We start from the raw sequence: 23,383 nt of genomic DNA, 5'->3' as shown, positions 1-23,383 counted from the left end.
AATGATCTGGCAGACTGGGTGGGCAGCAATCTGTAGTTGCTTGCTGATGATGCTGTGGTGTACAGGAAGGTGCCAAAGATAAGTGACCTAGACAAAATTTCTAGTTGGTGTGATGAATGGCAGCTGGCTCTTAATGTAGAAAAATGTTGAGTTAATGCAGACGAGTATGAAAAACAAACCCATGACATTTGCATACAGCATTGGTAATGTGCTAAATGGTCAACTAGTTCATTTGTAAAGGCGACCACAAATAGGATGCTAGTGTGACCTATTCTTTAATACCACTTGAGTGTTTGGGATCTGCATCAGGTCGGATTGAAAGAAGACATCAAAGCAATTCAGAGGCAAGCTGCTAGATTTTTTATTGGTAGGTTCAATCAGCATGCAAGTATTACAGATATACTTTGGGAGCTCAAGTGGGAATCCCTGCAGAGAAGAAGACATTCATTTCGGAGAACATTACTCAGAAAGTTTAGAGAACCTGCATTTGAAGCCGACTGCAGAATGATCTTACTGCCGCCAACATACATTTCGTGTAGAAACCATGAAGATAAGATACAGGAAATTACGGCTCACAGGGAGGCATATAAACAGTCGTTTTTCCTTTACTCTGTCTGTCACCAGAACAGGAAAGGAAACAACTATTTGTGGTACAGGTCACCCTCCGCCACACACTGTATGGTGGCTTGCAGAGGATGTAAGTAGATGTAGAGGTATGTGATGCACGCTGAAGATGACATGAGGCATTGAATTGAGAGGGAACAGGATGGAGGAAGGGGAAACTGTTGGGTGAAAGGTGTGTGGGCAGTGGGTTACCAGAGATTGAGGTGTGGATTACTATGGAGTGGAAGGTGTGTTGTAAGGATAACTCTCATCTGCACAGTTCAGGGAAACAGATGGTGGTGAAGTAGCCACTTAAATTGAATATGTTGTGCTCAGATGAGTGTTGTGCCACCAGTTTGTTAGTTTTGTTCTTTGCAACAGTTTGATGGTGGCCATTCATCCTGGTGGGCAGCTGGTTGGTAGTCTTACGTAAATAGCTGTGCATTGTTTGCAGCACACAAGGACTGGTATACGACAAGGCTACTTTCATTGGTGGCCAGTCCTCTGATAGAGTAGGATATAGACCGACGTAGAAAGAGCTGTGTGGATTGTTTTTAATGAGCATTCATTTTTGTTTACTCTGATTTGCAAGACAGATCTAGGCAACAACTTCCATTGGAAAGAGCTGCAGTAGCAAACCATGATGGGAAGCACTTTCCATTTGATACACCAATTTGTTTCTAAGCGTGCACCAACCATGAATGAAACTAATTTTGGTATGCTTTGTGAGAAGAAACTATGTCGCTGCCTTTTATCACTGAATAAACTTGTCTCAGGCATGTGGAAAAATAGGTTTTAGATTTTCAACAAAAAATCTGTGCACTCATATTAAACATTTAACTCTAGTATGCATGTTGTTGAAAAAACACCTGAATGCTTATGCAGGGCCTGCAAGGCCCTGTCCTTGTTTTAAATAGTTCTCTTTATATACCCATCTTTTGGAGTTGAACAATTTGTTTGAAATTTACTGGCGTATTGAAATGTTCCTACATTCCAGAATGAGATTTTCACTCTGCAGCGGAGTGTGCGCTGATATGAAACTTCCTGGCAGATTAAAACTGTGTGCCCGGCCGAGACTCGAACTCGGGACCTTTGCCTTTCGCGGGCAAGTGCTCTACCAACTGAGCTACCGAAGCACGACTCATGCCCGGTACTCACAGCTTTACTTCTGCCAGTACCTCGTCTCCTACCTTCCAAACTTTACAGAAGCTCTCCTGCGAACCTTGCAGAACTAGCACTCCTGAAAGAAAGGATATTGCGGAGACATGGCTTAGCCACAGCCTGGGGGATGTTTCCAGAATGAGATTTTCACTCTGCAGCGGAGTGTGCGCTGATATGAAACTTCCTGGCAGATTAAAACTGTGTGTCCGACAGAGACTCGAACTCGGGACCTTTGCCTTTCGCGGGCAAGTGCTCTACCAACTGAGCTACCGAAGCACGACTCACGCCCGGTACTCACAGCTTTACTTCTGCCAGTACCTCGTCTCCTACCTTCCAAACTTTACAGAAGCTCTCCTGCGAGCCTTGCAGAACTAGCACTCCTGAAAGAAAGGATATTGCGGAGACATGGCTTAGCCACAGCCTGGGGGATGTTTCCAGAATGAGATTTTCACTCTGCAGCGGAGTGTGCGCTGATATGAAACTTCCTGGCAGATTAAAACTGTGTGCCCGACCGAGACTTCTGTAAAGTTTGGAAGGTAGGAGACGAGGTACTGCCAGAAGTAAAGCTGTGAGTACCGGGCGTGAGTCGTGCTTCGGTAGCTCAGTTGGTAGAGCACTTGCCCGCGAAAGGCAAAGGTCCCGAGTTCGAGTCTCGGTCGGACACACAGTTTTAATCTGCCAGGAAGTTTCATATCAGCGCACACTCCGCTGCAGAGTGAAAATCTCATTCTGGAAACATCCCCCAGGCTGTGGCTAAGCCATGTCTCCACAACATCCTTTCTTTCAGGAGTGCTAGTTCTGCAAGGTTCGCAGGAGAGCTTCTGTAAAGTTTGGAAGGTAGGAGACGAGGTACTGGCAGAAGTAAAGCTGTGAGTACCGGGCGTGAGTTGTGCTTCGGTAGCTCAGTTGGTAGAGCACTTGCCCGCGAAAGGCAAAGGGCCCGAGTTCGAGTCTCGGTCGGGCACACAGTTTTAATCTGCCAGGAAGTTTTGTTCCTACATTATTTCAAAAGAATCTGATGGGCCTGGGTAATATTTTGTTAATCCATTGATGCCCAATTTATTTTTAATTAACATATATTCTTAATTTTTGGAAAACTGCATCCTCACAAACTAATTTATGGAATTATGAGGAAATTTTGTTCACTTGGGACCTAAATGTGAAATTTTGGGTCAACATTACACTTCCCATAATACGTTCTAGGCTTTCCTTTACAGGTCTCAAACTGGTATCTTCTTTACTTTTCACACTTCTGGATGATGTGCCATTTCTGGTCATATCGTATGTCTGTTACACTAGTATTGTATGTCTGGTACATTAGTTCTGGGAAACGAGATGAGTTTTGTTGGTCTTCCCTTAGTTGATGTTATTTCAAGACCTTTCTTCTGGTATGTTCTGACAATCTGTCTTCTGAATTCTTTCACTTCAGAAGAAGTTCCTTCATTGCACCTCTCGAAAGTCATGCATGCGTTTACAACAGTCATATCTTACATCCTCGTAAAAAGACACCATTACCACTTTTTTACCATGCTCTGCAACTGTGTTTCTCTGTTAGCCAGTCATGAAGTACAACATATACAATGAAATTCTTGTGTGTGTTCAATGCATATGGTTGTGGAACACAAAGCTTTTCTTTCTGAAGTGAATTCCAGTGTTGGACTTTGACAGAAGGGAGCACAATGTCAAAATTAATTGCTAGTGCAACACACTTGTCCGTCAATTTTGTGACTAAAATTTCCTTCTCTCTATCAAACCTGAACTCAAAATGACCCTTCCCTTTCTTTTTCTTTACATTATGAGGTAATAACAGCACTTTGTTCAGTTTTCCTCTAATTAAGACTAGTAAACTGATTGTTAAAAAATACTTTGTAATGGCATCATCCTGGTCCTTCCCACAATACAGAAAGAAGTTGTAATGGTAACCATCAGTATCACATAAGGCCCATAGTTTATATCCAAAGTGTATGGGCTTGATTCAAACTGCTTTATAGGGTGATGTCCTTAACATATCACAATCATTTCATCAGCTGCTAGATTTTCCTGAAAGACACCCCGTCTCTGATAATTTTGTACCAGAGCCTCTGCGAATGACTTTCAAGATTCGTCACTTTTATTTTCGGCCTTTTTATTATCATTGAAATGTAATGCAGATTTCCATTCAAGGTACCTGTTACAACACATTGAATCTTTCACCATTTGGCCACTAAGATCATCATTCTCAGACCAATAATCTCTTCAACTGGACAGTTTACGACAGCCAGCAAAGATCAAAAATCCAACAACAAATACAACTGATGCAAAACTAAACAAGATGTGATGGCAGCAATAACCGCATTGGGGAGGGGGGAAACTAACTTTTAAACCAACCATGTACATGGTGAAAGACCCACAGATATGGTAAGGTTAAAATTTATTAAAAAATGAAACAGCGATAACGATATTATAACAGACAGACTATAAGCGTCAGCAAAGACATTAGTTATGAATATGCAGTAAAGCGCAGACAATTTACCATACAACAGCATTCACTTTTTTTGTAGATGATTTTGTTTCACTCTCTCGTATGTAGAAGTTTTGTTATGCTGTACTGCTGGGAGTATGACAGGCTATGAGTCTTTTGTATCGTGTGTGTTTCTGAATAAGAAGACTTAATAACAGTATTAAACAATGAAAAATCCAGGATGGAATGTAACAAAACCAGAGACAGAAAGTTGCTACTCACCATATAGCGGAGATGGGTGAGTCACAATAGGCACAACAAAAAGATTCACACAATTTGAGTGAGGTCGCAGTTCTCCGAGACTGTGTGTGTGTGTGTGTGTGTGTGTGTGTGTGTGTGTGTGTGTGTGTGTGTGTACTGCTGACAAAGGCCTTAATGGCTGAAAGCTATGATTGTGTGAATCTTTTTTTGTGTATCGCGACTCGGCATCCCCGCTATATGGTGAGTAGCAACTTTCCTTCTCTGATATTAAAATAACAGTATTAAGTATTTTTACTAAAGTGAAACAGAAAAAAATTAAGAAGAATTCCTTTATATTTTTATATCATCTTGAGAGGACTGGTGTTCCCTGGAGTCAGCTGCCTGCATCTACAATTGAAGTTGAGGAAAAAGAACTCAATGGTCATTTTTTTGTAAACTTAACAGAACGAGAAGCTTTCAGAAGACGAGAAATATAATTAAATTATGTATAGTGATTGTCACAGCATAAGAAACGACACAAGGTAAAGTAAATGAACAATAATACAATTTCATACACGCAGAACATTTCATAACAATGCAATTGTACTAATATTCTCTTTTCATTGCAAGCGAAAAGACAATTGCCAATCAATTTCTTTCATTCTTTCCTTTAATTTTTGTTTATTGTAATACACCGTGCAAGAATAAAGCATGTGATTGCAAAAAAGCTCAAAAGTATACAGACATCTCTAATAAGTAAAGGACAGGTCTATTCTCTTTACTCTTGTACTACTTGCTGCTGCTGCTGCTGCTGCTGCTGATACTTCCACATCCTCTACTACAGTTACTGTTTAATTAATAACTGCTCCTAAAAAAGTGTAAAAGTCAATGTGTAATAGAGAAGCACTAATGGTGTTTCGGTAAATATTTTGAATTATTCAAAAACAATTTAGCTCAAACTTGATAAGAGGGGTGCTAAAGGGAGAGTGGGAGACTACTGGAAAGGAGTTTGAAATCAAAACACGAACTATAGGAAAATTTAAAAAGTAAGACTTCCAAAACCTCTGGGGTCCTGTATATGCACTGTAGAATTAAGTATCACTTCTATTATGATAAAGGAGATTCTGTGTGGAAACAACATGACTGCAAGCCACTATTGCTGACCTATCACCATACCATCTTGAAATTTTCCACATTGTGCCATTTGAGCACAGGATCTCCCATCTGTGCGAGTACTGTTAGCAACCAGATGCAGGGAGAACAAATTTACTGTCTGCTGTAGCAGGAAACGCCACAATCTTATTTCAAATTTTACTTCTAAAATTGTTTAATGCTAAAAGGAATCTAGAGGATAACAAGTGGGCTAGTTATGAAAGCAAATATAAAGCTTTCTACGTCTTCCATAAATATTCCAGACCACACAAGCAATTACATATCATTTTGTTTAAGGTCATACTTATTTTAGAATGTGACTGCAACATTGTACTTGTAACCAGAAAGTACTCAGCAGATCTATTAAAGTACTCGGTAAGTGTTTAAGAGTGTGTTCACTTGAAGCCATTCCCATTACTACACATACCATGCAAACCAAGCATTGCCAGAGAACTCTAAGAGAACTTAGAATCAAGATTTAAAAAGACTTGCTAGTTGCAGCAAGACATAGTACTGGAATTATTTTCTTGCTGTGTCACTCACATATGGTATAGAACTGCTAAAGGTATACATCAGATCTTGACAAATGAAGTTAATAAAAGTGTAAACTGACACATTCCATGCTCTTTAACTTACAGTTAGTGTGATCCATAGAACATAGAACTAATTAATTTGTCCCCGGTCACATCAATTAAGAACTAACAATATAATAAGTGAAGGTTTCCACTTCATGTGTAATGTAGGCATGCTCGTTCCCAAGTGCTGAGCCCTAACAATCTGCCCTTTTTAAAGTCACTTGTGTCAGTGGTTTTGCCAATTTGAATCTCTTATAGTCAGTAGGATAATTACCCACTTGTCTCTGCTCAGCTTATATACTTTTCTTGCTGCATCATGTGCCTGAATGTATTGCCATTCAGTCTGTGAGAAAATGGTCACGTTTCAGAGAATGAAATAAGAATACAGTACTCCCTACAATAATTCATTGTGTGCTTTATTTTCTCATTAATCAACTCTCTTTCCATTTCAAATCAGCTACTAGTGCTAAGTGATCTGAAGGAAAGACAACATTTGGTAATGCAGTGTGCTGTTTTAGTTCCTCTTCAGTAGGTAAAGGAACAACCTGGAAACAGAAAATAAACCACATTGAATATAAAATTGTAGATTTTTGATACTTATCTACTTACATACAGAAGAAAAACACAAAAAATTATGATTGGACATCTCACCATAAGATAAACGATGGGTGAGGACAAGCATAATCTTGTCCACTGCCAGCGCACGCGCGCGCGCGCACACACACACACACACACACACACACACACACACACACACAGAGAGAGAGAGAGAGAGAGAGAGAGAGAGAGATCCTTGAGAACCAGGAATTAGCCATGTATCATATATATAACCGTGAAAAACTGGGAAAATCAAACGAAGTCCTGGAATTTAAAACATTCTACTCTACTGTAATAAACAATAAAGTCAATATTTTTGTATGCTTTTGAATTGATTTTGTTTAAAAATGTGCAATAAAGAGCAGAAAAGTTTGGAGCAAATCATTTACGAAGCCTTGATGAGTCTGAATATATATATATATATATATATATATATATATATATGAGGGAAACATTCCACGTGGGAAAAATAAATCTAAAAACACAGATGATGTGACTTACCGAACAAAAGTGCTGGCAGATCGATAGACACACAAACATACACACAAAAGTCAAGCTTTCGCAACAAACTGTTGCCTCATCAGGAAAGAGGGAAGGAGAGGGAAAGACGAAAGGATGTGGGTTTTAAGGGAGAGGGTAAGGAGTCATTCCAATCGCGGGAGCGGAAAGACTTGCCTTATGGGGAAAAAAGGACAGGTACACACTCGCACACACACACATATCCATCCACACATATACAGACACAAGCAGACATATTTAAAGACAAAGAGTTTGGGCAGAGATGTCAGTCGAGGCGGAAGTGAAGAGGCAGAGATGTTGTTGAATGACAGGCGAGGTATGAGTGGCGGCAACTTGAAATTAGCGGAGATTGAGGCCTGGTGGGTAACGGGAAGAGAGGATATATAGAAGAGCAAGTTCCCATCTCCGGAGTTCGGATAGGTTGGTGTTGGTGGGAAGTATCCAGATAACCCGGACGGTGTAACACTGTGCCAAGATGTGCTGGCCGTGCACCAAGGCATGTTTAGCCACAGGGTGATCCTCATTACCAACAAACACTGTCTGCCTGTGTCCATTCATGCGAATGGACAGTTTGTTGCTGGTCATTCCCACATCAAAAAGCATCACAGTGTAGGCAGGTCAGTTGGTACATCATGTGGGTGCTTTCACATGTGGCTATGCCTTTGATTGTGTACACCTTCCGGGTTACAGGACTGGAGTAGGTGGTGGTGGGAGGGTGCATGGGACAGGTTTTACACCGGGGGCGGTTACAAGGATAGGAGCCAGAGGGTAGGGAAGGTGGTTTGGGGATTTCATAGGGATGAACTAACAGGTTACGAAGGTTAGGTGGACAGCGGAAAGACACTCTTGGTGGAGTGGGGAGGATTTCATGAAGGATGGATCTCACTTCAGGGCAGGATTTGAGGGAGTCGTATTCCTGCTGGAGAGCCACATTCAGAGTCTGGTCCAGTCCGGGAAAGTATCCTGTCACAAGTGGGGCACTTTTGTGGTTCTTCTGTGGGGGATTCTGGGTTAGAGGGGATGAGGAAGTGGCTCTGGTTATTTGCTTCTGTACCAGGTCGGGAGGGTAGTTGCGAGATGCGAAAGCTGTTGTCAGGTTGTTGGTGTAATGGTTCAGGGATTCCGGACTGGAGCAGATTCGTTTGCCACGAAGACCTAGGCTGTAGGGAAGGGACCGTTTGATGTGGAATGGGTGGCAGCTGTCATAATGCGGGTACTGTTGCTTGTTGGTGGGTTTGATGTGAACGGACGTGTGAAGCTGGCCATTGGACAGGTGGAGGTCAACGTCAAGGAAAGTGGCATCCCTGAGCCATTACACCAACAACCTGACAACAGCTTTCGCATCTCGCAACTACCCTCCCGACCTGGTACAGAAGCAAATAACCAGAGCCACTTCTTCATCCCCTCTAACCCAGAATCCCCCACAGAAGAACCACAAAAGTGCCCCACTTGTGACAGGATACTTTCCGGGACTGTACCAGACTCTGAATGTGGCTCTCCAGCAGGGATACGACTTCCTCAAATCCTGCCCTGAAATGAGATCCTTCCTTTATGAAATCCTCCCCACTCCACCAAGAGTGTCTTTCCACCGTCCACCTAACCTTCGTAACCTGTTAGTTCATCCCTATGAAATCCCCAAACCACCTTCCCTACCCTCTGGCTCCTATCCTTGTAACCGCCCCCGGTGTAAAACCTGTCCCATGCAGCCTCCCACCACCACCTACTCCAGTCCTGTAACCCGGAAGGTGTACACGATCAAAGGCAGAGCCACGTGTGAAAGCACCCACGTGATTTACCAAATGACCTGCCTACACTGTGATGCATTCTATGTGGGAATGACCAGCAACAAACTGTCCATTCGCATGAATGGACACAGGCAGACAGTGTTTGTTGGTAATGAGGATCACCCTGTGGCTAAACATGCCTTGGTGCACGGCCAGCACATCTTGGCACAGTGTTACACCGTCCGGGTTATCTGGATACTTCCCACCAACACCAACCTATCCGAACTCCGGAGATGGGAACTTGCTCTTCAATATATCCTCTCTTCCCGTTACCCACCAGGCCTCAATCTCCGCTAATTTCAAGTTGCCGCCACTCATACCTCACCTGTCATTCAACAACATCTTTGCCTCTTCATTTCCGCCTCGACTGACATCTCTGCCCAAACTCTTTGTCTTTAAATATGTCTGCTTGTGTCTGTATATGTGTGGATGGATATGTGTGTGTGTGCGCGAGTGTATACCTGTACTTTTATCCCCCTAAGGCTCCCGGGATTGGAATGACTCCTTACCCTCTCCCTTAAAACCCACATCCTTTCGTCTGGGAAACATTCCACATGGGAAAAATACAGGGTGATTCAAAAAGAATGCCACAACTTTAGGAATTTAAAACTCTGCAACGACGAAAGGCAGAGCTAAGCACTATCTGTCGGTGAATTAAGGGAGCTATGAAGTTTCATTTAGATGTACATTTGTTCGCTTGAGGCGCTGTTGACTAGGCGTCAGCGTCAGTTGATGCTAAGATGGCGACCGCTCAACAGAAAGCTTTTTGTGTTATTGAGTACGGCAGAAGTGAATCGACGACAGTTGTTCAGCGTGCACTTCGAACGAAGTATGGTGTTAAACCTCCTGATAGGTGGTGTATTAAACGTCGGTATAAACAGTTTACAGAGAATGGGTGTTTGTGCAAAGGGAAAAGTTCTGGACGGCCGAGAACGAGTGATGAAAATGTAGCACGCATCCAGCAAGCATTTGTTTGCAGCCCAGGAAAATCGACTCGCAGAGCTAGCAGAGAGCTGCAAATTCCACAATCAACTGTATGGAGAGTCCTACGAAAATGGTTAGTTATGAAACCTTATCGTCTGAACGTCAACTACCCGAGGCGATGGATCGGCCGCCAGGCAGCCCGTGACAGAGCACTTCATCACTGGCCTCCAAGAAGCCCTGATCTTACCCCCTGCGATTTTTTCTTATGGGGGTATGTTAAGGATATGGTGTTTCGGCCACCTCTCCCAGCCACCATTGATGATTTGAAACGAGAAATAACAGCAGCTATCCAAACTGTTACGCCTGATATGCTACAGAGAGTGTGGAACGAGTAGGAGTATCGGGTTGATATTGCTCGTGTGTCTGGAGGGGGCCATATTGAACATCTCTGAACTTGTTTTTGAGTGGAAAAAAAAAAAAAAAAAAAAAAAAAAAAAAAAAAAAAAAAAAAACCTTTTTAAATACTCTTTGTAATGATGTATAACAGAAGGTTATATTATATTTCTTTCATTAAATACACATTTTTAAAGTTGTGGTATTCTTTTCGAATCACCCTGTATATCTAAAAACAAAGATGCTGTAACTTACCAAACGAAATGTCTGCGTGTGTCTGTATATGTGCGGATGGATGTGTGTGTGTGTGTGTGTGTGTGTGTGTTGTGTGTGTGTGTGTGTGTGTGTGTGTGTGTGTGTGTTTGTTATTGTCTCTATCAACATACCAACACTTTCGTTTGGTAAGTTACAGCATCTTTATAAAAACAAAGATGATGTGACTTACGAAACGAAAGCATTGGCAGGTTGATAGACACACAAACAAACACAAACATACACGCAAAATTCAAGCTTTCGCAACCAACATTTGCTTCATCAGGAAAGAGGGAAGGAGAGGGAAAGACGAAAGGATGTGGGTTTTAAGGGAGAGGGTAAGGAGTCATTCCAATCCCGGGAGCGGAAAGACTTACCTTAGGGGGAAAAAAAGAAAGGTATACACTCGCGCACACGCACGCATATCCATTCGCACATACACAGACACAAGCGGACATTTGTAAAGGCAAAGAGTTTGGGCAGAGACATCAGTCGAGGCGGAAGTACAGAGGCAAAGATGTTGTTGAAAGACAGGTGAGGTACGAGCGGCGGCAACTTGAAATTAGCAGAGGTTGAGGCCTGGCGGATAACGAGAAGAGAAGATATACTGAAGAGCAAGTTCCCATCTCCGGAGTTCTGACAGGTTGGTGTTAGTGGGAAGTATCCAGATAACCCGGACGTTGTAACACTGTGCCAAGATGTGCTGGCCGTGCACCAAGGCATGCTTAGCCACAGGTTCAAAATGGTTCAAATGGCTCTGAGCACTATGGGACTCAACTGCTGAGGTCATTAGTCCCCTAGAACTTAGAACTAGTTAAACCTAACTAACCTAAGGAAAACATCCATGCCTGAAGCAGGATTCGAACCCGCGACCGCAGCGGTCCTGCGGTTCCAGACTGCAGCGCCTTTAACCGCACGGCCACTTCGGCCGGCCTAGCCACAGGGTAATCCTCATTACCAACAAACACTGTCTGCCTGTGTCCATTCATGCGAATGGACAGTTTGTTGCTGGTCATTCCCACATAGAATGCATCACAGTGTAGGCAGGTCAGTTGGTAAATCACGTGGGTGCTTTCACATGTGGCTCTGCCTTTGATCGTGTACACCTTCCGGGTTACAAGACTGGAGTAGGTGGTGGTGGGAGGGTGCATGTGACAGGTTTTACACCAGTGGTGGTTACAAGGGTAGGAGCCAGAGGTTAGGGAAGGTGGTTTGGGGATTTCATAGGGAGTTGAACTAAGAGGTTACGAAGGTTAGGTGGACGGCGGAAAGACACTCTTGGTGGAGTGGGGAGGATTTCATGAAGGATGGATCTCATTTCAGGGCAGGATTTGAGGAAGTCGTATCCCTGCTGGAGAGCCACATTCAGAGTCTGATCCAGTCCCGGAAAGTATCCTGTCACAAGTGGGGCACTTTTGTGGTTCTTCTGTGGGAGGTTCTGGGTTTGAGGGGATGAGGAAGTGGCTCTGGTTATTTGCTTCTGTACCAGATCGGGAGGGTAGTTGCGGGATGCGAAAGCTGTTTTCAGGTTGTTGGTGTAATGGTTCAGGGATTCCGGACTGGAGCAGATTCGTTTGCCACGAAGACCTAGGCTGTAGGGAAGGGACCGTTTGATGTGGAATGGGTGGCAGCTGTTATAATGGAGGTACTGTTGCTTGTTGGTGGGTTTGATGTGAACGGACGTGTGAAGCTGGCCATTGGACAGATGGAGGTCAACGTCAAGGAAAGTGGCATGGCCTTTGGAGTAGGACCCGGTGAATCTGATGGAACCAAAGGAGTTGAGGTTGGAGAGGAAATTCTGGAGTTGTTCTTCACTTACGGCAAGTGACTCACCCTCCACAACCTTTCCAACAAACCACAACCAATTTTCTGCAAACCTCTCTCCCAATCGAAAACCTCTGTCCTAGCTGAAGCCCAGGCTATCTGTGATCTGAAAGCTGACCGATCCATCGTCATTCTTCCGGCTGACAAGGGTTCCACAACTGTGGTACTTGATCGTCTGGAGTATGTGGCTGAGGGACTGTGTCAGCTTTCAGACAACACTACATACAAAGTTTGCCAAAGTAATCCCATTTGTGATGTCCAGGCGGAGCGTCAATGAATCCTCAGAACCTGAGGCCCCCTACAAAACCTTTCACCTAACTCCAGCAGGGATACGACTTCCTCAAATCCTGCCCTGAAATGAGATCCATCCTTCATGAAATCCTCTCCACTCCACCAAGAGTGTCTTTCCACCGTCCACCTAACCTTCGTAACCTCTTGGTTCATCCCTATGAAATCCCCAAACCACCTTCCCTACCCTCTGGCTCCTACCCTTATAACCGCCCCCGGTGTAAAACCTGTCCCATGCACCCTCCCACCACCACCTACTCCAGTCCTGTAACCCGGAAGGTGTACACAATCAAAGGCAGAGCCACGTGTGAAAGCACCCACATGATTTACCAACTGACCTGCCTACACAGTGAATCCTTCTATGTGGGAATGGCCAGCAACAAACTGTCCATTCGCATGAACGGACACAGGCAGACAGTGTTTGTTGGTAATGAGGATCACCCTGTGGCTAAGCATACCTTGGTGCACGGCCAGCACATGGCACAGTGTTACACCGTCCGGGTTATCTGGTTACTTCCCACTGACACCAACCTATCAGAGCTCCAGAGATGGGAACTTGCCCTTCCATATATCCTCTCTTCCCATTACCCACCAGGCCTCAACCTCCGCTAATTTCAAGTTGACGCCCCTCGTACATCACCTGTCACTCAACAACATCTTTGCCTCTGTACTTCCGCCTCGACTGACATCTCTGCCCAAACTCTTTGCCTTTACATATGTCTGCCTGTGTTTGTATATGTGCAGGTGTGTGTGTGTGCGTGTGTGTGTGTGTGTGTGTGTGTGTGTGTGTGTGTGTGTGCGCACTCCCGAACGTATACCTGTCCCTTTTCCCCCCTGAGGTAAGTCTTTCCGCTCCCGGGGTTGGAATGACTCCTTACCCTCTCCCTTAAAACCCACATCCTTTCGTCTTTCCCTCTCCTTCCGTCTTCCTTGATGAGGCAACCTTGGGTTGCGAAAGCTTGAAATTTGTATTTTCCTTCAGCACACTACTGCTGTTGATTTGTTGGAATGCAGAATCTGAATAAAATTTTACAAGTATCTACAGTTTAAAGTACTCAAAGATTTAAATGCAGATATTAAGGAATCTTTTAATGTGATGGGTTGTCTGAATATAGGTAGTGTGAGCTTCATGTGGTAAATGGAGCATCTGACACTGACATACAAAAACTAATTGGAACATTATTGCCTTTCTAAGGGCAATTTATTTTTTATTTAAAGATTCTCCTGTTAAAAGAGCAAAATGCATAGAATGCTCTAAATGTACAATCTTCCCTAAAAATTTTTGTTCAATCAGATGAGTAGAGAATATTGATGTTGCTCTGAGAGCATTGGAAATTTTGCGTAATTTGAAAAAATACATTTCTGACTCAATAAAAAACAAATCTGTGTCAACTTCACAGAACTTTAAAACTATATCTGCTGCTCTCATTGATAAAAGACTTGCATCATTAGTTGAGCCTTTCCTGCAAGAATAGCAGACGAATAAGCCGTTCTTGTACAGTGATTTGTGATCTTTCGAGCTTTCTCTGCTGCTGCATGTAATCAACCCTGATGTTTTAGAATCTATTCCTCCTTTTTGGAAAATATACCTTATGGATGAAAACAATCGAGTTACAGCCAGAATGTTTTGATCTTGATGATAGTACTCAGGAAGCATTAAAGAATGTAAATAGCCCATCAGAGTTGGACATTCTACATCTGAAACAAGAAATGCAAACATGCATTTTAGGAATATTGGGCAAAATAAGACAGTGTTTGCCTTTAAAGTATAAGCTTAGACGGGCTTTCTTGTTTACACCCATTGGTTACTATCAGTTTTTCTTCAGCTGAAAAACAGTTGACATCATGTTTAGATATTCTAGTTTCTAATACTAAACTCTCTGGCATTAAGACTAACCATGTAAAACAAGAATACATGGGTCTTTGTAGTCAAATGCCTGTAAAAAAGGATGTACTTAGAACCTTCAACAGGTCTGAAATATGCTATTCACAAAAACCTTGTGAAAATTTTAAGGATTTTGTTACAAAGATTCTTATCTTATCCCAAGGCAGTGCAGGCATCTAGTTTGGCTTCTCTGTGAAACTTGCTAGCGGAGGAGTGGGGGGGGGGGGAGGGGGAGAAAGAAAGAAACTGTTCAGGCAAGACTCAAAACCCACACTGTTTTGAAACTTTCTAGAGCTTAAAACTGCATGTTTCCCGTGCAAAACAGAGTCCTTCATTTGCACCAAAAATGGACACACCATCGATTTGTGTGTATCAAGGTCAAGGGAAGTTTGCATATCCACTCGTCTAGTCATCACATGTAATGTAACTGAAAATGAAGGTCCACAAATGTAATCAAATCCTAAAATGGCTCAATTACAGGTCATGGGGAGCAGACATTTTAACTCTGCCTCAGTGCTATAATGTCTTCTTGCAGTCCCAGATAAAGTATTGGTGCCAGCTTTTTGGACTGGAAATAATTACAAGTCTCAAAACCATCAACTATGGTTCCAGGTACTTACAGCCCCAACTCCACATCCAGCCTGTAGTGATCTGCCAAACTATACTCACAACTTCTCATTGGACCAAACAAGAATTTATATGCCTTATGGAAGAACTCGCTAGTATTCCATTTAGTTGATCCTCATTTCATGCAAACTGCATTAAAAAGAGTGGCACTTGCAGAAAAAACACTTGCAGTCCACCTGAAAGGACACCCAGTGGATCAAATCTCAGTCCTTATTCCACATCAGCTCCTGTGAGAGCCCAAAAATATTTATTTAACAAAACACAAGAAGTATAATTTTGTAGCTTCCTATATCAGTACAAACATGTAACAGGCTCCACAAATGAGTTTGTTTCAGTGAACGGCCCTGACTGTTCTGCAATATGCTCTGATTATTTTTTCAGTACCTCGATAGCTAACGAATTCGCTACCTATGAAGTGTGGTATATGCAATCTTGAGGGCACGGAGCAAACTGAACATTATTCAAGTTACAAAGTCCCTTGTCTACTCATGGCTCGACGAGTCCATTACAAACCATCTGCTGCATGGCCCAGCAGAGAAACCACTTCAGTCCATCTATAATGCTCCAAAAGGAATAGATATTTCACTGAGTACAAAGTATATGGGAATTCTGGGCGACTGACAGATAGAGCAGCTACATATTGTGACACTGCATTGTCATCACTGGGAGAAGTGATTGCAAAGGGCAGACAACAAGCTGCAGTCAGTAAAACCACAATCCATCAAATCTCCTTCCAGCCATCTGGGTGAATGCTGCTAACACTGTTCAATATTAGACAGTGCAGTTCTGGAGCTCTGTATATACTGGAAACATTACATTTGTGAACATATTTTGTTACATTATTATTATTATTATTATGTTTTTGAATTATTTAAATTCAATTAGGTAACTGACAGGCTTGGAATACAAGTGCTGAAAATCACACTGTGGTGCACCCTTACCACAAAAAGCAATAACCCTCTTATGAGGCGTCAGCGTTCATGTGTATTTCCTCATACAACTTTTGTAGTAATTCATCACAATTAACCTGGTTTTGACAGAAAGTTTAAAATACTTTACTTCTGTCTTGCAATGTGTAACACATCACAGTGTCAACTCTCTCATTGTCTTGTGCTTTAATGTAAAATCAATATCTATCATTGCCCACCTCATCATTATTCTGTAAGTAAAACATCAATGCTACTCTCAAGTCACTGCTTTACATCAAAAGGTTACTGCTGTATATATTTTTAATGAAAGCCAGCTCAAGTCATGCACAAATACATTCCACTAAGAGCAAAATGAAACTTATTGTAACTTTAATGCAAGATATCTTATGGATTTTATACTTTTATCAATATAATAGAGGGAAACATTCCACGTGGGAAAAATATATCTAAAAACAAACATGATGTGACTTACCGAACGAAAGCGCTGGCAGATCGATAGACACACAAACAAACACACACACAAAATTCAAGCTTTCGCAACAAACTGTTGCCTCATCAGGAAAGAGGGGAAGGAGAGGGAAAGACGAAAGGATGTGGGTTTTAAGGGAGAGGGTAAGGAGTCATTCCAATCCCGGGAGCGGAAAGACTTACCTTGGGGGAAAAAAGGACAGGTATACACTCGCGCACGCGCGCGCGCACCCACCACACACACACACACACACACACACACACACACACACACACACACACACACACACACACAAGCAGACATATTTAAAGACAAAAAAAACAAAACTCTTTGTCTTTAAATATGTCTGCTTGTGTGTGTGTGTGTGTGTGTGTGTGTGTGTGTGTGTGCGCGCGAGTGTATACCTGTCCTTTTTTCCCCCCAAGGTAAGTCTTTCCGCTCCCGGGATTGGAATGACTCCTTACCCTCTCCCTTAAAACCCACATCCTTTCGTCTTTCCCTCTCCTTCCCCTCTTTCCTGATGAGGCAACAGTTTGTTGCGAAAGCTTGAATTTTGTTTGTGTGTGTGTTTGTGTGTCTATCGACCTGCCAGCGCTTTCGTTCGGATTTTATACTTTAAAATTTTCAAAAAAGTTTTTATTGTTTTAGTGACATCTTCTACCAGTTCCTTTAACTGTTTTAAATTTTTCAGTTAAACTTCCTAAAATTATCTGATTAACAATAATACATGCAACTTTCACAAAATCTCTTTAAAACATATGTGTCGTTTAAGTCAACAACAACTAACAAAATTAGTAACTCCTCTTCTTCTTCTGTCATAATGTAACCCTTCCTTTCTCTGCTGGTAGCATACGTAATTGAAAATGTGTTGGTATTGCTATGACAGTGCTGAAAGATATTTTCAGGTTCTGGACCCTAGTTACACATCAGTAAATCTTTAAAAATATGTTGTTACTGAAAGTAAAAAAAGATTAACAAAATTTGATTTTGTTTTCAGTTCATTTGTTGTGGTCATAAAGAATGCTGACAATGCCCCCCCCCCCCCTTTCCCCCAAACCCTCTCCGTTGATACTGCTACAGTTAGTTAATAAATAAAAGTAACATCAAATTATATCCATTAGTTTAAGTTACATACCTGTGTCACCTGTAAGTTATCTGTCTGGAAGAATATATAATCTAAACATCCAGCGAATCCTTCAGTGTAGTTTGTGAAATCTGGTGTCCCACATGCACTTGCAAAGTTGAATTTGTGCGATAAACAAACACCTTTCACAGCCTCTGCTTCATCTGTACAAATGAGTGAAATAGCTAACAATACAAGGGTGCACTGTATAGATGAAAGCACACAGCACACGCAAGTTCATTTAAGACTCAAGGCAATTGTCTTTAAAGATATTACATATTTTCTTATTACAAAACAGATTCATTAACCACTAATGTTAAAATTACAAGATACGTAAAAGAAATATCACTTACTGCTTGACCAGTCGACAGCATCTTCCGTAACCACTTGTTGCGTCATAAGTTGATAGACTCCACATTCTGGTGTGCTGTTGAAGTCGCCACACAAGAGAAGTGACGCCTCTTTGTCTGGAAGCTACAACAATAATTTAATTTACAGCATTTTTGGACCAGATTCACAGCTTTGAAACATTATTTTGTGTGACAGACAATGAGGCATACTAGGATTGTACATTAAATTTCTTTGCTCTACATACATTTGGGTAACATTATTCTATACAGAGTACGCGAAAGAACTTGCCCCCCTTCTAACAGCCGTGTACCGCAAGTCTCTAGAGGAACGGAAGGTACCAAATGATTTGAAAAGAGCACAGGTAGTTCCAGTTTTCAAGAAGGGTCGTCAAGCAGATGCACAAAACTATAGGCCTATATCTCCGACATCGATCTGTTGTAGAATTTTAGAACATGTTTTTTGCTCGCGTATCATGTCATTTCTGGAAACCCAGAATCTACTCTGTAGGAATCAACATGGATTCCAGAAACAGCGATCGTGTGAGACGCAACTCGCTTTATTTATTCACGAGACCCAGAAAATATTAGATACAGGCTCCCAGGTACATGTCAGTTTCCTTGACTTCCGGAAGGCGTTTGATACAGTTCCGCACTGTCGCCTGATAAACAAAGTAAGAGCCTATGGAATATCAAACCAGCTGTGTGACAGGATTGAAGAGTTTTTAGCAAACAGAACACAGCATGTTGTTCTCAATGGAGAGACGTCCACAGACGTTAAAGTAACCTCTGGTGTGCCACAGGGGTGTGTTATGGGACCATTGCTTTTCACAATAGGCCTATATATAAATGACCTAGTAGATAGTGTCGGAAGTTCCATGCGGCTTTTCACGGATGATGCAGTAGTATACAGAGAAGTTGCAACATTAGAAAATTGCAGCAAAATGCAGGAAGATGTGCAGCGGATAGGCGCTTAGTGCAAGGAGTGGCAAGTGACCCTTAACATAGACAAATGTATTGCAAATACATAGAAAGAAGGATTCTTTATTTTATGATTATATGATAGCGGAACAAACACTGGTAACAGTTACTTCTGTAAAATATCTGGGAGTATGCGTACGGAACGATTTGAAGTGGAATGATCATATAAAATTAACTGCTGGTAAGGCGGGTGCCAGGTTGAGATTCATTGGGAGAGTCCTTAGAAAATGTAGTCCATCAACAAAGGAGGTGGCTTCCAGAACACTTGTTCGACCTATACTCGAGTATTGCTCATCTGTGTGGGATCCGTATCAGGTCACGTTGACAGAGGAGATAGAGAAGAGCGGCGCATTTTGTGACAGGGTTATTTGGTAAGCGTGATACCGTTACGGAGATATTTAGCAAACTCAAGTGGCAGACTCTGCAAGAAAGGCACTCTACATCGCGGTGTAGTTTGCTGTCCAGGTTTCGAGAGGGTGTATTTCTGGATGAGGTATCAAATATATTACTTCCCCCTACTTATACCTCCCCGAGGAGATCACGAATGTAAAATTAGAGAGATTTGAGCGCGCAGGGAGGCTTTCTGGCAGTCGTTCTTCCCGCGAACCATACGTGACTGGAACAGGAAAGGGAGGTAATGACAGTGGCACGTAAAGTGCCCTCCGCCACACCCCATTGGGAGGCTTGCAGAGTATAAATGTAGATGTAGATACTATTCCACAGAAGTAGAAATAGGGATTCACAATAGCCAGATTTCTGGTTTTACTGTCCTCAACTCACCTCCAACCAGTAATGTAGCCAATGGCTCATGACTGCCACAGCACTGCAGGGTGTGCATGCGGTATATTGTACGACCATATAGTCTCTGTACATTCTCACGTCTGTATCAGTTCCAGTTTCGTATATTGCTACACAACCAAATACTGGGAATATTATAATATTCATATAATTCATCTTTTCGGTGGTGCAATAATTAAATTGGGGTAGTAATCCTGGCTTGTCTTTTTTATACACTGAAATGTGTACAAATGGTTGCTGAACTCCCTATGACTGACTTACAGTGAAAAACCGCTCTCAACCTATACAGTATAATTTTTCTTTTTTTACTTACCGATCTTCCTACACTTAGTAAAATATCTTGAAGATACAGAACTATCATTCCAGCCTGCAGAAGTCTTATGTGGTCAGCATCTGGATGGAAATATAGATGGGTGTTGCCAACAACTAAACATCTTTGTGAATTAACACAATCCAGCACAGTGACCTTAAATAGTAAAGAATGCAGGTTACACTTCAACATAAAATCAAAATCCAGAAAAAGTAATAAAATAGGTGTGAGATTTTTACCTGCAATGAAGTTGTTCTTGCCTGTAGCCTAGTAATCAGAGGTTCATTTGTTCTAATTTTTTGCCACAAATCCGAAAATAAAGGATTTTCAGGCAGTTCTTCAGAAAGAATCACATTATGAGTATCTAATAACCTGTAAGGAGACAAAATGATAGCACAATAAATACCCATTATCCCTAGAATGGTTAACATAGAATGTTAACATTCAAAACTGTCGGTAAACAATACTAATAATTGATGGAGGCTCTGAGTCTTGTCCCTACTATTACTCTTCTAGATTTAAGTGGTGAAATGTTATCATGCCAGACTCATGAATCTCACTTTTGTAAATCAAGTACAGCCTTTAATGAACTTGGCATTCTTACACTTTAACACCAGAATGTTTGCTGTGACGGATATTGATAATTACACAAGTTTATTTTTGAAAGAGAGTGTAGATAAGCAGAACGAATTAATGCCAGTCATTCAATTGCAAATTACAGGTATCAATACACAGGTAGATAATGTAGAAAGAAATTTCAAGGAGAAAATAGCGAACTCTCATATTATAAGTGTAATTAGTTTGGAAAAACAAGTTAGAGTAATTATAGATCAAAAGGTTACTGAGAGAATAACATCCGGAAACGTATCACCTATTCCTTCTTCCAAACTTAGTGATACCAGGAAGGGTATGGATGACCTGTGGATAGAATTTAAGCTTATCCAAGATAAAGTAGAAAAAAGGGTAACTTTACTTAATATTGTATTAACTAGTGAAGTGGTGACCGATTTGCAATGCAGAGCTAATTCAGGGTTATCTAGACAATTCCCTAAATTTAAGCCGGACGGAGATGTACATATGACCCATTTCTTAAAAAGATTTAACCAAGCTTTACCCAAAAACTGGGAAGATTCCAAGAAGATTGAATTTGCTTTGGGGTATCTTCTAGGGGAAGCCTCAGAATAGGGAACAGTAAATACTGAGAATTTTTCCTCTTGGGGAGACTTTCAAAAGAAATTTAAAGAGAAGTACTGGTCGGCCAGTGCTCAAGAAAAGTTAATATCAGATTATGGGAACCAAAATATTATAATAATAGTTGGGGTACTATAAGGAAGTATTTCAATTGGCATTTAACACGAGCAAAGTATTTAGATAAGCCAATGGAAGAAGAAGGATTAGTTCATATTTTAATTAGACGATTGCCAATCTATGCGAGAAAAGCCATCTTGTATGGTGGCTGGAAAATACTGTCTATTTTTTCCCTCTTTTGATATTCACAAACTTCTATCATCCTTCCTTAATCTGTGTTTACTAGAAAGCTAAATCTTATCTCTAGATAAGAAGGCCAAAAAATCAGAACTACACGAACACACATCCACTGATACACAAATATACACTTCTACACAAACATTAAATTACATAAGACAAAGCGTGTCATGATGTGCGACCCGCCAGGTGTTGTAGGGGAAAATGTGTGCACATACAGAAATATGCGCCCATATATAGGAAGCTATGATGGTTCTACATCAAATGTACATAAGAAGAGGTGCACATAAACAAAGAACAATGACAGTTCTAAATAGAGATTAGAATAGGCACAATGAATTCATGTGCAAAGAGAGACAAAAGCATATTAAGTTTATGGAACGAAAATGCTACATAACAAACAACTATAAAGTAGTAATGAGTAATGGATAAATAAGAAAGTGGCATGAGCAAAGAAAGAAAATGAAAGTAGGAGAGGGATTAGTCATGTTGATCATTAAGAAACGTCAGTGTAATAAATACTCTGATGAATTCAAGGATAGTGGGACGTAAATAGAATATGTAGACATAGTTGTTGTGGTCTTCAGTCCTGAGACTGGTTTGATGCAGCTCTTCATGCTACTCTATCCTGTGCAAGCTTTATCTCCCGGTACCTACTGCAACCTACATCTTTCTGAACCTGTTTAATGTATTCATCTCTTGGTCTCCCTCTACGATTTTTACCCTCCACACTGCCCTACAATACTAAATTGGTGATCCCTTGATGCCTCAGAATATGTCCTACCAACTGATCCCTTCTTCTAGACAAGTTGTGCCACAAATTTCTCTTCTCCCCAATTCTGTTCAATACCTCCTCATTAGTTATGTGATCTACCCATCTAATCTTCAGCATTCTTCTGTAGCACCACATTTCGAAAGTTCCTATTCTCTTTTTGTGGAAACTATTTATTGTCCACATTTCACTTCCATACATGGATACAAATACTTTCAGAAACGACTTCCTGACACTTAAATCTACACTCAATGTTAACAAATTTCTCTTTTTCAGAAACGCTTTCCTTGCCATTGCCAGTCTACATTTTATGTCCTCTCTACTTCGACCATCATCAGTTATTTTGCTCCCCAAATAGCAAAACTCATTTACTACTTTAAGTGTCTCATTTCCTAATCTAATTCCCACAGAATCACCCGATTTAATTCGACTACATTCCATTATCCTCGTTTTGCCTTTGTTGAGGTTCATCTTATATCCTCCTTTCAAGACACTGTTCATTCCGTTCAGCTGCTCTTTCAGGTCCTTTGCTTTCTCTGACAGAATTACAATGTCATCAGCAAACCTCAAAGTTTTTATTTCTTCTCCATGGATTTTAATTCCTAATTCGAATTTTTCTTTTGTTTTCTTTACTGCTTGCTCAATATACAGATTGAATAACATCGGGGATAGGCTACAACCCTGTCTCACTCCCTTCCCGACCACTGGTTCCCTTTCATGACCCTCGACTGCCGTCTGATTTCTGTACAAATTGTAAATAGCCTTTCGCTCCCTGTATTTTATCCCTGTCACCTTCAGAATATGAAAGAGAGTATTCCAATCAACATTGTCAAAAGCTTTCTCTAAGTCTACAAATGCGTTTCACCAATCTCTTCGTCATCTGAAGAGCTAGTTGGCATATAAAC

General features: G+C 41.5%; 1 protein-coding gene and 1 non-coding gene across 2 annotated transcripts in view; both read right to left on the bottom strand.

Annotated features, from left to right (window-relative positions):
• Positions 1–1,665: 1,665 nt before the first annotated feature.
• Trnas-cga (transfer RNA serine (anticodon CGA)) lies at positions 1,666–1,740 on the bottom strand. Its single transcript has one exon. It is a non-coding gene; the product is annotated as a tRNA-Ser (tRNA).
• A 4,822-nt stretch (positions 1,741–6,562) lies between these two features.
• Positions 6,563–23,383, bottom strand: part of LOC126262945 (2',5'-phosphodiesterase 12) — a 61,522-nt gene continuing 44,701 nt past the window's right edge. The window contains exons 4-8 of the mRNA XM_049959887.1: positions 20,461–20,593; positions 20,225–20,377; positions 18,139–18,259; positions 17,798–17,949; positions 6,563–6,716 (exon numbers count right to left, since the gene is read on the bottom strand). Of these exons, the coding sequence (XP_049815844.1) occupies positions 6,603–6,716; positions 17,798–17,949; positions 18,139–18,259; positions 20,225–20,377; positions 20,461–20,593 (673 nt within the window). The 3' untranslated portion in view covers positions 6,563–6,602. The remainder of the gene's footprint in view (positions 6,717–17,797; positions 17,950–18,138; positions 18,260–20,224; positions 20,378–20,460; positions 20,594–23,383) is intronic.

The sequence above is a fragment of the Schistocerca nitens genome, chromosome 6, assembly GCF_023898315.1.
Source record: "Schistocerca nitens isolate TAMUIC-IGC-003100 chromosome 6, iqSchNite1.1, whole genome shotgun sequence".
In the NCBI taxonomy this organism is placed as follows: Eukaryota; Metazoa; Arthropoda; class Insecta; order Orthoptera; family Acrididae; genus Schistocerca; species Schistocerca nitens.
The sequence above is the reverse complement of the archived record's forward strand: the minus strand, read 5'-3'. Positions and strand labels throughout refer to the sequence as shown.